Source organism: Abramis brama (assembly GCF_963993115.1).
Source record: "Abramis brama genome assembly, chromosome: 11".
In the NCBI taxonomy this organism is placed as follows: Eukaryota; Metazoa; Chordata; class Actinopteri; order Cypriniformes; family Leuciscidae; genus Abramis; species Abramis brama.
In genome coordinates, this window is record NC_139973.1 from 20,046,365 (window position 1) to 20,060,126 (window position 13,762).

Here is a 13,762-nt window from a genome sequence, read left to right on the forward strand (position 1 = left end):
TATGTTTACAGTCTGGTGAAAAGGGAGATGCTGAAGCAGTGGTGGAGAGCAGCTGTCATGTCCTCCTAGAGAATCTAGGCCATATTGCTTCAAAAGACAACAGCTCTCGGGTCCTCTACTGAGGGAACTTCTTGAGAAGGGTGTCATATTTTCACAAATTTCTACCCTTCAAACAGTTAGATTAAATGGAGTTCTTAACAAAGAAATTGGAGGATTAAATGTTTTAGAAGAATATTAATAACATTCTGGTATTTATTTGCATTTAGTAACTAGTTTGACATAATATGATAACTATGATATGAATCATCTTTAGTAGCCTATTATCTGCAAGTAATGGCAAAATATGGTTTTGATCAATGATATTTGAAATCGCAAAGAAAGAAAAATAGATGAATGTTTTTGATGAAAACTGACAAAAGGAAAGGAAGGGATTTGTGTATTTTGACTTTTAACTCAGCTGTCGCCCCATCAAGAGCAAAACAAAAAGAGCAGCGGATGAATAATAATCCTCCCTCCCTCTCTCTCTCTCTCTCTCTCTCTCGCATGGAGCCAAATGTACATGACAGAAAATACAATTCATCACCAGCAGTGTTTTTCTATTGGTCATAGGTCATTATAGTTTACAAGTAATAAGGACGAAATGATCCTCACACTCTTCCCATCTCAACCTCCACTCATATTGCAGCCCTGAGATAAAAGTCATCTGTGTCCAATTTTTCCATTATGTGTACATAGAAATATTAAGTCATTTTCATCTCTCCCCAGATATTAGATGTGTGGGGCTTGAAGCATTTGGTTCTCATTTGGGGCTGAGGCTACAATTTGGGGCACAGTTTCGTCTCCATGGCGATATGGTTGTTGATGTTGGTGTGTGGCCCACGGGTGGCATTCCATTATTCCTCAAGTGCAGTTAAGAAGTCTGGGGTCTCCGGTGATTTGAACGATAAAACGATTTATAAACATATTTAACAGTTAAGAGCTATTACATAAATATCAACACATGCTGGATGGTGACACAGGATAAAGAAAGTCTTGTTTTTATGTTTTGTTTTTTTGCACTCCGTTTTAACACTCCCTGTTTAGTTTTCTGGTAACACTTTACAATAAAGTTCAGTTTGTTACAGGAATAGTTAACCTGGATCATTGATGGATCATTTACTCACCATCATGTCACTCTAATCTCATTTGACTTTCTTCTGTGGAACACAGAAGAACATATTTTGAAGAATGCTTCAGCTGCATATTATGCATATTAAGTCACTGGGGTCCAATAAACAAGCTCCAAAAAGGACATAAAGGTATGCAATAAATCAATACGACTCAACTAAAGTCAACCCTCATTGGTTCACTTAAATTTCAATCTGTTCATCATACTGTACAAAGTTATTGTGATGCCTTAGAAGATTTAGAGTCATATGATTTAATTTCCTTTTTGGAGCTTGAAAGTTTTGGATGCCGTTGACTTTCATTATATGGATTCAAACACCTAAAACTACTTTAAAATAACTTGTGTGTGCGTGCGTGTTTGTGTGTGCGTGCGTGCGTGTGTGTGTGTGTGTGTTCTCATAAAAAAAGAAAGACATGAGGGTGAGTAAATTATGACCGAATTTTCTATTCTTTTTAACATTAGTAACATTGCATTATGTATCGTGACCTAACAATAAAGAAACATGTTTACAGCGTTTGTTAATTTAAAATGTATAAATATAATACTGTTCAATGTTAATTAATGCAAAAATAAATAAATAAATAAACATAACCTAGATTAACAAATGCAAAAAAAAAAAGTATTTTTCACTGTTAGCTCAATATGCATTAAGTGAACTTTACTGTAAAAAGTTGTTTATGAAGAAAAATGCAAAAGCATGTTTCGATACATTGGCAAACACAAATGTCTGGGAGAATAAATGAACTGATATATGTATGCATGCATACATAGACTTAGGATATGTATGATGCATTACATAAGAATACACACGTGCACTATGTGCAGATGTGTGTATTTGAGTGTTGGTTTGTGTTGGCACACAATCATGACAGAGCAGTTTCATTTTATGTGGTATAATTTTATGGCTATAGATTTCAGCGCTGGAGACTCTCCAGTGTTTCCAGCCATAAATACTGAGCTCCTTCTCCCTCTTTGGCTAAATATACAGCCACCCCTGTGCTGTCATCAAAATAGAGTTGGCGACTCAGCAAAATTAAATGCTTTTTATTGATACTGCCATGTTTAATGCTGTATATTTAAACTCTCATGTGGCAAATTGGCCAGCTGTTGGAGTGGGACTGAACTGAGACCCTACCACACATCTGTGGAGATTTCAGCATGTAGAAAAGTCTTTGCCAAGGGTTTATAGAATCTCAGGTGCAGGTGTCAAACTGTAAACTAAACCATATTAATGCAACAAAGAACCCAAAGTGATATTCAGAGAAAATACCCATCACCTTATTTGCTTGCTAAAAAAATTTGTTAAATTAATTTCATATTTGTGAAATGTTATTACTGTACGTTCCTGCCTGACCACACATAAGGGATAATACATTTTGTTTTTTAAAACTGTGTTTAAAGCGGTATGGAGTTTAGATAAGGATCAAGAATGTAGTTCGGAATATAAAATCTTGCTTCATCCTGTAGTTAGATCCTGGTCAAGGCCACATTCTATGCCTACAGTACATTATTAATTTTCCACTTTATATATTCCACTTGACAATTTTAAGTAGTTCAACTGTGAATGTCAACAATGTGTCTCAACCTCAAAGTCAGCCATTTACCTCACGCTCTTTTGAAACATCACCTAAACCCAAAATAAACTCTGATGACCTACATTGAGTCATTGTTGTTTAAGACAAAAAGCCTGTTCCATTATCGAGTAAATCCCTCCTAGTACTTTTTCTTTCCTGGAAGACTTGATCATTTGACTTGTGACTTGATCATTTTATCATCATCATTTTAATCTGGGAGATTTTTTTTTTTTTTGTTGAAAAATTGATAAACAATTTGACACATTACAAGTAATATTACTCTGGAAAAGAACCTTTATGGAAACTTTTAGTTGATCAAGTAGACTCATCTTGGGAAGGTGATGTCATACTGAATGTCCATTGCCCCACACTGGTCAGCGTTGGCCAGTTTAAAATGATGTCACTACTTTCCATTTCTCTCACTTTTTTCTGTAACACTTTAGTTTAGGGGCCAATTCTCACTATTAACTAGTTTCTTATTAGCATGCATATTAGGATATTGGCTGTTTATTAGTACTTATAAAGCACATATTAATGCTTTATTCTGCATGACCATATTCTACATCTTTAATCCTACCCAATACCTAAACTTAACAACTACCTTACCTATTAATAAGCAGTAATTAGGAGTTTATTGAGGCAAAAGTCATAGTTAATAGTTAGTTAATAGTGAGAATTGGACCCTAATCTAAAGTGTGACCATTATTGTTATCTAAATTGGCTTTATTTCCATTCCTTTTTTTATTTTAGGATTTTTACAAAACAATGTTAAAAGCGGAAAACTTTTTATGCGTTTTGGCCGCTCATTTAAACAACGGCATTTGGGGGTCCTGAAAGTGCAAGTTTTTGAAAACAGTACCTCTATCGTCTTCATGTACACAACTAAAACGCGAATTTGTGAAAACCGTGACGTCATGTGCATGAGCATTACTTGTTCAGTCAGGCTCGTAGTGTTTCTTTACAAAGTAACATCGCCAACTACTGGCCTGGCATGAATAACAGAGAGCTTTTAGTCGTTTTCGCGGATCCGTGTAAAAGGGGAAAAGCAAAGGAAAAACGTTTACGTTTTCAGTGCATTGTTGTCGTGTAAACATACCTAATAAAATTTTCTCATTGACCCACTTATTGGAAGAAATGTGTTGCCCAGTGAATATTTTAAATAAGCACACAAACAAACTCCCAAAAGATTACAAGGATTTATTTGGTATATACAGAGCATACATAGAGCATGCATATTTACACCACATTGTATTTACAAACACTACAAGGTTTCACATACCACTGGAGAAAAAAACAAACAAATACAAAATATTCACGAATAGTGTGTAGTTTCAGAGCAAGACAGCCTGAAAATGTTGAAGTCTAATTCTGATAGGTTCACATTTACATCTTTCAGACTTTCCTCTTTTGTCGGAAAGCCCGGTGACTGACACGTTGTGAACTGTCACATCAAGATCCACACAATATGTACAGTAACATATTCTTGATGTCAAGACAATGAAACCTTATACACACATAGACACACACTCAAATGAGGTAGATAAACAGAAAGACAGCACAATCAATTTCACCATTCAACGTACAGGAAAACCACTGTGTCAAACACAGCAGTGTGAACTTACATTTTAGAATAAAAAAGTTCATCTCAAGACAGAGTGTTTACTGGAATGAGAGAAAGACCTTTTGATAAAGGCCTCTGTTACAGCCATTTAATGACTCTTGATCACACCTATATAGATTAAAACTCTGTTAGACATGACAGCATTGTTTTAAACATTCCCAAAAGACACAATACAACAAGGACTATACAAATAAACATTCATTTAAACCCACATACATAGTTACATAGAGCTATAGTGTGACCAAACACACGCAGACACTTAAATGGTGAAGAGCTTAAAAGAGAGATAAAACCATTTGTGTCATCAAAATATATTTTGTATTCCAAATAATATAGTGTTCTCATATAAAAAATATATCTATAATAAAATCTTATTTTATATGACTATGTCAGGAGAATATAAGTGAATGCAGCTCACTTCAGCATTATGGACTGTTTAGATTTAGAGAAAACACACAAAAACTTATAGAATATGCCCACAAAAATTCACAGTATGCAGATAGAATTATAGGGTGGCTCTATGTATATATATATATATCTCTGGAAAAATACAACTATACACAAATAAATGTTTAAATTCTTACTCTCTTTTCTCTTATAGGAGACATTTATACATGTTTACAATGAAACTAAGGTTTGAAATAAAGTACATTCTATAGGTACAGTCTGTAGCAAGCAACACAAACCAAAAAAAGCAACAATGGATACTAAAAACAACCAACCAAACAAACAACTAGATGCACAGGTTTGGCAGATTTTCACATCAGAGGGTATATACTGTGCTTAAAGCAAAGCAAACACCACTTCCCTTCTTGCCTCATTTTATCTCTGAAATTAAGCATATACTCAAAGTTAAGGCACTTATAACATATCGACATTCATGTAAAGTTTTGACGGTGGGATTACTCTGGCTTTGCATTCATACATTTATTGCACTTCACAAGTGCATCTGTATGAATGTTTAAAAACAATCCCAAAATGTTAACTTCACATACACAGCAGAAATAAAGTAATATTTTTTTTTTGTTGTTGAGAAAAGTTGATTTTGTGTTGACTTTAGTGGTAGGTTAGTACCTAAACATATAGACCGCAGATGCTGCTGTAACGCAAAAAGACTGGAAAGTAAATGCCCATTCTTTGGCCTCAGATTAAGTACATCTTTTGCGAAGAGACTGTTTAAATCATTCTCAACAAATACTCATTTTGATTTAGTACTTTAAGGATGAAATATCAAAATATAAAAGTCTGCTGTTTGCTGAAATCATTACCTTTTATACCAATGTTGAATAATAATGCCCAGCATTTAAAACGAACATTCTATAAAATATATAGTCCATTTTTTATTCATAAAATGCTTATTATCCGTAATTATCTGTACAGAGACTTTAATAGTGGCTATCAAACAACAAAATATGGGAGGGAAAATAAACATCAGAATTTAAGTTTTATTCTGCGTCTTATTATTTTGCAACTATCTTTTAAAGGCCAATTCTGGGAAAGAGCTTATGCATGTATATATGTAAATTAATTTATATTAGCCTTTATGATTAATTGTGTAATTTTAAAATGATCTTCTTAACGATGTATAAACATTTGTTAAATATTTGGTTTTAGCTTTTTTTAATGGAGTTTTAGATCCACTTTAGATCTCTATGCATTCCATTTAATATTCACAGAATATACATTATTTTACAATATGCCAAAAACTCCTGAAGACGGCTGGTCTTAAAGAAAACTATATACCATAATGTAGAATTAATTGGCATCTGGGTATTAAAAGTCAGATATGGACAAACCGACCATTCAAATCTTTAAATATATATCTCTTGTCAAATATCTTATGTATGCTCGATGGGGAAAGGCACTGATCATTGTTTAGGCGCAGACTAACCTTGCGTAACCTCGCCGAGTACGAACTGTTCCTCTGGGCCGCCTTCATGCCATAATAGCTGGTGTAAACAGCCTTTGTTATTTTCACACTGATCCCAACCATATAAGGCAAAACAACACTCTCTTGAGGGGTTTAAGGGGAAAAAAAAGCAACATTTAAAAACTGTCTGAGATCTTGATTTTGTTATTTCCCTCACCTCTAAATGTAGCTTATTTCATCCGGTCGTAAATTCAGCCTAAACATTTCAGTTCAGATTGTGAAAATAATAAGGCATTGTGTTCTCAGGCTATGCTACTTAATCGCGTATTCTTCCATTCTTCTACGAAGCATAATAGCAATGTGAGCAGCATTCGGTCCAGCTGCTCTATGCGTTACTGCTGCTTGAACACGGCGTGCTCTGTGTGCTGCCGATACTGTGAGCCGCACTGCTGTTCTCAGACACCGGCTGGGACTTTTGCACCTGCTGCCTCGCTCCGGTGCCACCTGAAGAGGGAGATTGATAAAGAACACGTTAAGATTACTATGGCCTGACACAACATCATGTGAAAAATGAAGTATTTAGCATTTAAGGGTAAAGATGATGACATCAGATGAATCATTTGTCTTTAATGGCCCTGTCCCATTCTTTGAATAGTTATGCTGATTGGATTAGGACTGGTGACACTCTAGAGTCTGGGGTGGGTTGCTATAACTGTATACTTTATTTGCATGCTAAGTTTAAGGTCTGCCAGGTGCTTTGTCTCCATTTCTAAGCACTGCCCCCTCAAATGTATATAAACTAGGGGAGTAACGATACCCTCATGTCACGATTCGATACATATCACGATACTGAACTCACAATACGATATTATTGCGATGCTTTTTTTTTTACTGTTGATTAAAATGCTAAATTTGGGTGTAAATGAATAGGCTTGGACTTGGTGCTGGTCACTCAATGCACAGGACAATGGTGACACCAGAGACACATCCAATAGGAGTGAAGAGTGGAGCTCTCACCGTCACCGTCTTGAGGGCAGGCAAGACAGGACTGTAACCACATACATGGATATAATAAAATGATGTGTGATGAAACTGTCGGCAGTCGGTGAGCTTGATTCATACATTGATAGTTTGTGTTGTTAATTGTATGATAAAGTGAGCAGTTTAGCACTGCTGCAGTTCATATTACAGTTTCCCCTGCATTGTGTGGATTATTAGGGACAAGATTCAATTCTTATTTGTCAAATTCGAATGACGTTTTAGTCATTTTTGACGGTATGAGTGAGTTTAATTCGTTGATTGATCGATCGTTAATCTGGTTAATGATTTAATGCACTGGGCACTGCTGTAGTTTAATATCACGGTACTCTCCAACAGATGCTAATTTTTCATTTGTTTAAGGCGAGACACTACAGGTGAATAGGGTAAAAATTTTAACTAGCAGATATCACCATGAAACTTTCCCAGTTGATTACCTACATTAAGATGAGAAAAAAATGTATCACAAGTTTTCTGTAATTTAATGTTTAAATATGCAAATTAGGCAATATCTAATTAAATATGCGCTAATAATCTGAGTATTGGATAAAGCCAGGTTCAGAATTATTTTTTCATTGTGTTCACATATTAGATGGGAAAAAAATTACAGAGGGATTTATGGATATCTACTTTTGTTATCCTGTAAATCAGAAAATACTGTCAATAGCCTTAAAAAAATAGATTTTCGCCATGTTTTTTTGGAATAAAATGTTCTATCAATCAGGCTAGGAATAATATATTTACAAATCCCTCTGTAAATGTCTTCATAATATAACTAGGTACAAGACTGGAAAGTTTGGTGTATATAGGTGCTACTGAAGTGGAGATTTCGGACTTGGAGTATGAGAGAAAAGTCATTTTGAGAAAATGGGCTTTAAAGATTTATCATCAGCCAATGAGATTGCGCATTTAGAGTTAAATCCCCCCTTTGACTTTCACGATTGGTTGCTGACAAAAAAGAAATGACCATATTTGGATCCGACAGCATTGTACAGCAGAGAGAGAGCTTTCTAACGGTGTATGTGATGATAGGGAGCAGACAGAGATCGCGGAGCAGCGGGATGATTTAAACAACAACTTTTGTTGAATTTAAGAGAAATCTACAGACGCAAACAGACAAAGTGTAGTAAAATAAAGACCTAAATGTGCATTTCGGACTTTTTTTTTCACCACAAGTCTGAAAGAAGACATGTTATTGAAGACAAATATCCAAAAATCTCAAAATTGACCAGTAAAAAAAAAAAAAGATGTTTTTGCCTGCCGTGTCTCGCCTTAAGTCTAATTCCTAGTCAAATTAGAATGATATCTTAGTTTTATATATCATTTATGATTGCATTTTCTAAAGATACGGCCAGATGCACAGTCTACCAATAACATTAGAGCGACAGCACTAGGAACACCCACAAGCGTCTTTACAGTGCAGAAACTAGCGACATGGGCGGTGTGAACGAGGCTTTAGTTGGACTTGACTTGGACAGCACGTTCTCAATAAAAAAGCCTGCTGAAGATACACAGAGTGTCCTGGTCTTTGCTTCTGAGCTTCCTACAAGGCTTTTAGGGACACTTGGAAAAACGCATTGTTTTTCGCACTAAATGTGACTTTCTGTGATTCAGGTCTTTCAGAATGGCTAGTTGTAAACCCCGAAGTCGTGAAAGCATAACACTTTCAGGCACAGACACATTTATTTCAAAAAAATTTTTTTTTGTTTTCTCTGTCACATCAAGTGGTTTGGCTGGTGCACTTAGAGTACATTCATTCTGACCTTCCCATTTCACAAAAGGTTATTCAAAGGATAATAATTGAAATCTTCTACACACAAATGGAAAAAAAAATCTTTTAAGAATTGTTTATTGAAAGGTTCTTTTGGAGAACACAAATTTGGCTCTTACCGAGTGTTCTATCTCATCTATCTCATTCTTCTGTCTTTGTCTTCACTGATTGTTGTTCTAGATAGACTTAAACATTCCTCTATCAGAGGACTCAACCCTAGATTAGAGTTTTTAATCAAACTCCAGGTTTGCTTTACACACTTGGCATTTGACTAAAACACCAATTAAGCACTCTGCTCTCTTACACTACATACATCTGAATTCTCTGTAAAACGTCTGTAAATAATTTCCACAACCCAGCATTGTAAAGTGTGAGTGTGTTTACGTATGTGTGTGCTTCTCTTCTCAGCTCAACTGGACGTGTCTCTGCTTCCCTGTTTCAGGCCCCTCTGCTGCTAATATGTGCCAGAGATGTGCTGCCAAGAGCTCCAGCTAAAAACAGCCTATTTCCTCATACAGCGCAGTGTACTAGGCTCTCGCTTATCTGCCTCCGTGCATCTCACTTTTACGGACACTCATCTTTCGAACATACACCGTGACAGCACAAAGATTAACATGTTGGTTTTAGTTCAATGAAACAGTACTCTGAACACGGATGCATTTTGTTGCATGTGTGAGAAAGAGTTTGATGGCAGCTTGTTGACCTCTTCCACTCGACCGTGTCATTTCGTTGTGTAACTCCCACTCTGTGCGCACAGGGGCAACGTCCTTAACCTATCAGTGTGATCTACAGGGATGGTGACAGGATTACAGGAGCTGTTTTTTAACAGACCCACGCAACATTCCACACATAGCTTTCCCTAAAATAGTAAGCATCCCTAACGTATGGAACAATTATGTACTCATAATCATTATACACGTCACTCTTTTAGTGTGAAAGTAAAGTGTTATTATTGTGTTGTTATAAGTAAAAAAAAGTACAACTAAAATGTATCTAAATCATTTTAGTTGATTGAAATGAAGCTGAAATAAAATATACATATTAGACGAACAATTAAATTATTTTTTACAAGAACTGTAAAGTATTAAAAGTACTGAAACTAAAACTGAAATAAATTAAATCTAAATAGAAATATAAAATAATAACAATGACAAAACAATATAAGATTAAATTAAACATGTATTTTTTATTTGTAAAAATATTTGTAATAATTTTGAAAAAATAGTAATAAATACTATAATACTAATATATATATATATATATATATATATATATATATATATATATATATATATATATATTAGATTTATACATTTAGCTGTATTCTAGGGAGTAGAAGAAATATGCTGTTAATTAATAAAATTAAAGTAAATAATTTACATATAATATTTTAATCACTTTTTGGCTGATTTTGCAAACAACATGTTTTCTTTAGAACAATAGACAAATTAGGGGTTATTGGCATCAAAAAGTATTGAAACCTCAGTTATGCACTAATACACTACACTATACATTATATTATTTGGGTTTTTTTTTTAACCAAAGTATCATACTGAAAAAAAAAAAAAAAAAAATCATTCTGTGGATCTAACTGACAGAGAGAGAAAGGGAGGATGTTGCCTTTAATTTCACCAAAGCCTCTATTTGGCATTTTCCAACACTTCACAGTTAAGAAAAGCACCACAGTGTTTCGATTTTTTTCGTCTTTTAGCATTTTTTTTCCAAGAAGCTCTGAGTCAATAATTTAGGCTGTTCCAAACATGAAAAGCACTTGGAGTTAACGTCAGTATCAAAAAATTATTCCATGCAGGGCTATTTTAGTAATATGATTAAATACTTTGCAATATTGTGGTTAAAGTAATCAATGTCATTATGAGAAACACATGGCTGGAATGATCAGAGCTTAGTACGTCAAAACTAAACTTTTTTTTTTTTTTTTACACATTTTACACCTGTTTCTGGTGTAAGTCACAGTTTGACCTTAAATTAACTTAGAGGGTAGTCAAATAAAACACTGTGTCTTACCAGTAACACATAAAAAGTGACCCTGATCTAAGGTGCAAGCATAAACTGGCAAATAACAACAAACTCGGTCTCTGGGGTTACCTGATCTAAACTCTTAAGTCTCACGTAACAATAACAATGAGCAGGAACACAGCTGGAGAATGTCATCCCAACTGAATACCACAGGCAATATTAATAAAAATTATACTGATTTATGTTTTTGAACAAACTCTAGAATAAAAATGAAAGCTAATAAAAGCTAAACATGACTCCTTTTATGTCAAGACACTGATATATCCAAGATACACATGTCCAAAAGAGAAATAGCTCAAATCCAGAATGGCTTTGATCCTCAGTCTACATACTGATACTCACTGGCCTACACAACTACAGATTCTGAAACAGTGTTCAGAATGAGAATCCCTTCAAATGTGTGCCATAAAACGGTAGCGGGTCAACGGCACTGAGGACATAAACCAGAGGCCAGACTAAGGGTGAATGCAAATGGGTGGAAATGGGGGCTAAGAAAGAGCATGCGCTTCCTCTGAAGGGTCAGCAGAGGTCGTCGGCCTGGCGACAACAGGGCAATGCAGGGAGGAGGGGTGGAGTGAATCTTGGCATTCAGCTGGAGGATTGTATATGTATTTTCCTGTGAGGCCTGGAGACACCCTCATGGATAAGGGGAATTCCAGTCCCTTTTGGGCTATTGTACCCAAAATACTGCCGACCATCCAGCAGTCCCCCCCAATGATTGAAAGAACGGAAAAGACAGATGCGCTTCTGCTGACGAACGGGATATATTTACGGGCTGGGAGTCAATATGCTATTGTTAATATATTGCTGTTAACAAAACTGGCAAGCCCTTCTGACGATCAAAAATGAGCATGTTTCCTTGCTTATTTTGACAATATGATAAATGACATGATGCATAACTCTCTCAATACTAATTAGCGTGAGGCAAGGAATGAGGACAAGGGTCAAATGAGTTCAAGGGTGTTCTGATGTGAATATGCAGGGATATTTTCTCACCTGTATGCGAGTAGATGAACCAGAGAGCTCCAGTCAGAAGGGCTCCGATCACAAAGGCAGCAAAAGCGATGCCCACCACAGTCGGGGTGTCCAACACATATATGATGTCTGTGAGAAAGAAGTCAATATATAGATTAAAGTATGTCTGTTAAGCATGTAAGAGATCAGATTTTTCACTCTGTGGTCAGGGTCACAGTACAGATTGGTAAATATTTTGGTACATCGCAATTTGGAGTGCATCAATTTGGAAAATGTAAGGAATCTGAGTAAACCAATCCAATTACTGATATTTATTTTTCAAACAAACTTTTTCACTCCACTTTTTCATGCATTCAGACATATGTTGCAGAAACATGGATAGCATTGTAAAATGACAGACAATTATTGTTATTATTTGTCAAACATCAACATTTAGTCAAACATATACATATGTAGCCGATGTGGTTGATGAGGGTGAGGATATTGCTCATAGTGAGCTCACTCAGCCTGCCAGCTCTGCATTCAAGGATTTAATGGAGGTAATAGTCCATGCCACGACTAGACTAGATCTGGTTTGGGGGCGCGAGAGACACAAAGTTGCTTGTATCACTTTTGACGAGTGATTCCTGTCAGTACATAATCTCCCCGCTCTGACCCTGCCTTGCATTGAGGACTAACTTGCGTTTAGAGCAGCAGGGCGTATATGGCAGCGGGTCAGGCCATTGGTTCCTTGCACACCATGCCGGTGTTGCAAGAGTAACAGCCGGATCTGCTTAAAGACTTGGACCAGGGGCTGCGATTGTCTCCTGAGTCTCGGACTTCACTAGTCTTAGGTAGGTAGTAGAGCTGAAGCTCCCTGGGCTTCCGAGAGGATAGAGTTCTATGTAGTGAGGAGGGTGAATAGTTATTCTAAAATGAAAACACAGGCACAGCTAATGAGGCAGGCATTCCCTCAACATGGCCGAGTGGGTATTGTGTTGAGTTCCACTTCGAAAGAGAACATTCTGTGAAAAGGGGACACTGTCTCTCATTACCATGCCTCGGATTTACCTGCCCGTCTCTTCAAAAAAAAAAAAAAAAAAAAAAAGAGTTGATGATGGCACCCTCTTATACGGGCAGACGCTCCGGTAGTGACGCCATGGACTGTCGTTCAATTAAATTTTCGTATGTATACATGTGCTTCAGACACCGGTCACACTGATGCCATTCCCTATTTCATCGTTCCAAGATGGAGTGTCTCGTTCCCCTTCTCAGGGAACCATTATTACATTTGTAAACTGAGACTTCATTATGTGGCCATATGGTTGTTATAAGTACATTTTAAAAGCTGAGGTAAAAGTTGCCTTTGGTAGCTTGGTATATTAACATTATATTACTTGATGAAACACAATTATAAGTTAAAGTATAAAAGCACAAATATCTTGTAATACCTGAAAAATTGCTACTGTATTCTTTACAGTGTATTTCTAGCTACCACAGTTGCTTTTTTTAACCATAAACATTTCACTTCTAATGTCTGTATTTTAACTCAGGATTCTGTACATGATGCAGTTCATGATGTTTACATGATACGTGGTGCAAGTGTTTGGTGACCACATATAAAGTAAGAGCACATGCTTGGTATAGGATTTGCAGTGGCATCCGAGAACAAGCCAAGCATCTGAGAGTTTCCTTGGACTCGCGCCACAGGCCGAATGACTTTCAGAGC

The 13,762-nt window shown here is 36.1% G+C and overlaps 1 protein-coding gene across 1 annotated transcript in view; it reads right to left on the reverse strand.

The window, feature by feature from the left end:
* Nucleotides 1–3,924: 3,924 nt before the first annotated feature.
* Nucleotides 3,925–13,762, reverse strand: part of tgfbr3 (transforming growth factor, beta receptor III) — a 109,167-nt gene continuing 99,329 nt past the window's right edge. The window contains exons 15-16 of the mRNA XM_084129511.1: nt 12,076–12,183; nt 3,925–6,737 (exon numbers count right to left, since the gene is read on the reverse strand). Coding sequence (XP_083985637.1) covers nt 6,619–6,737; nt 12,076–12,183 — 227 coding nt within the window. The 3' untranslated portion in view covers nt 3,925–6,618. The remainder of the gene's footprint in view (nt 6,738–12,075; nt 12,184–13,762) is intronic.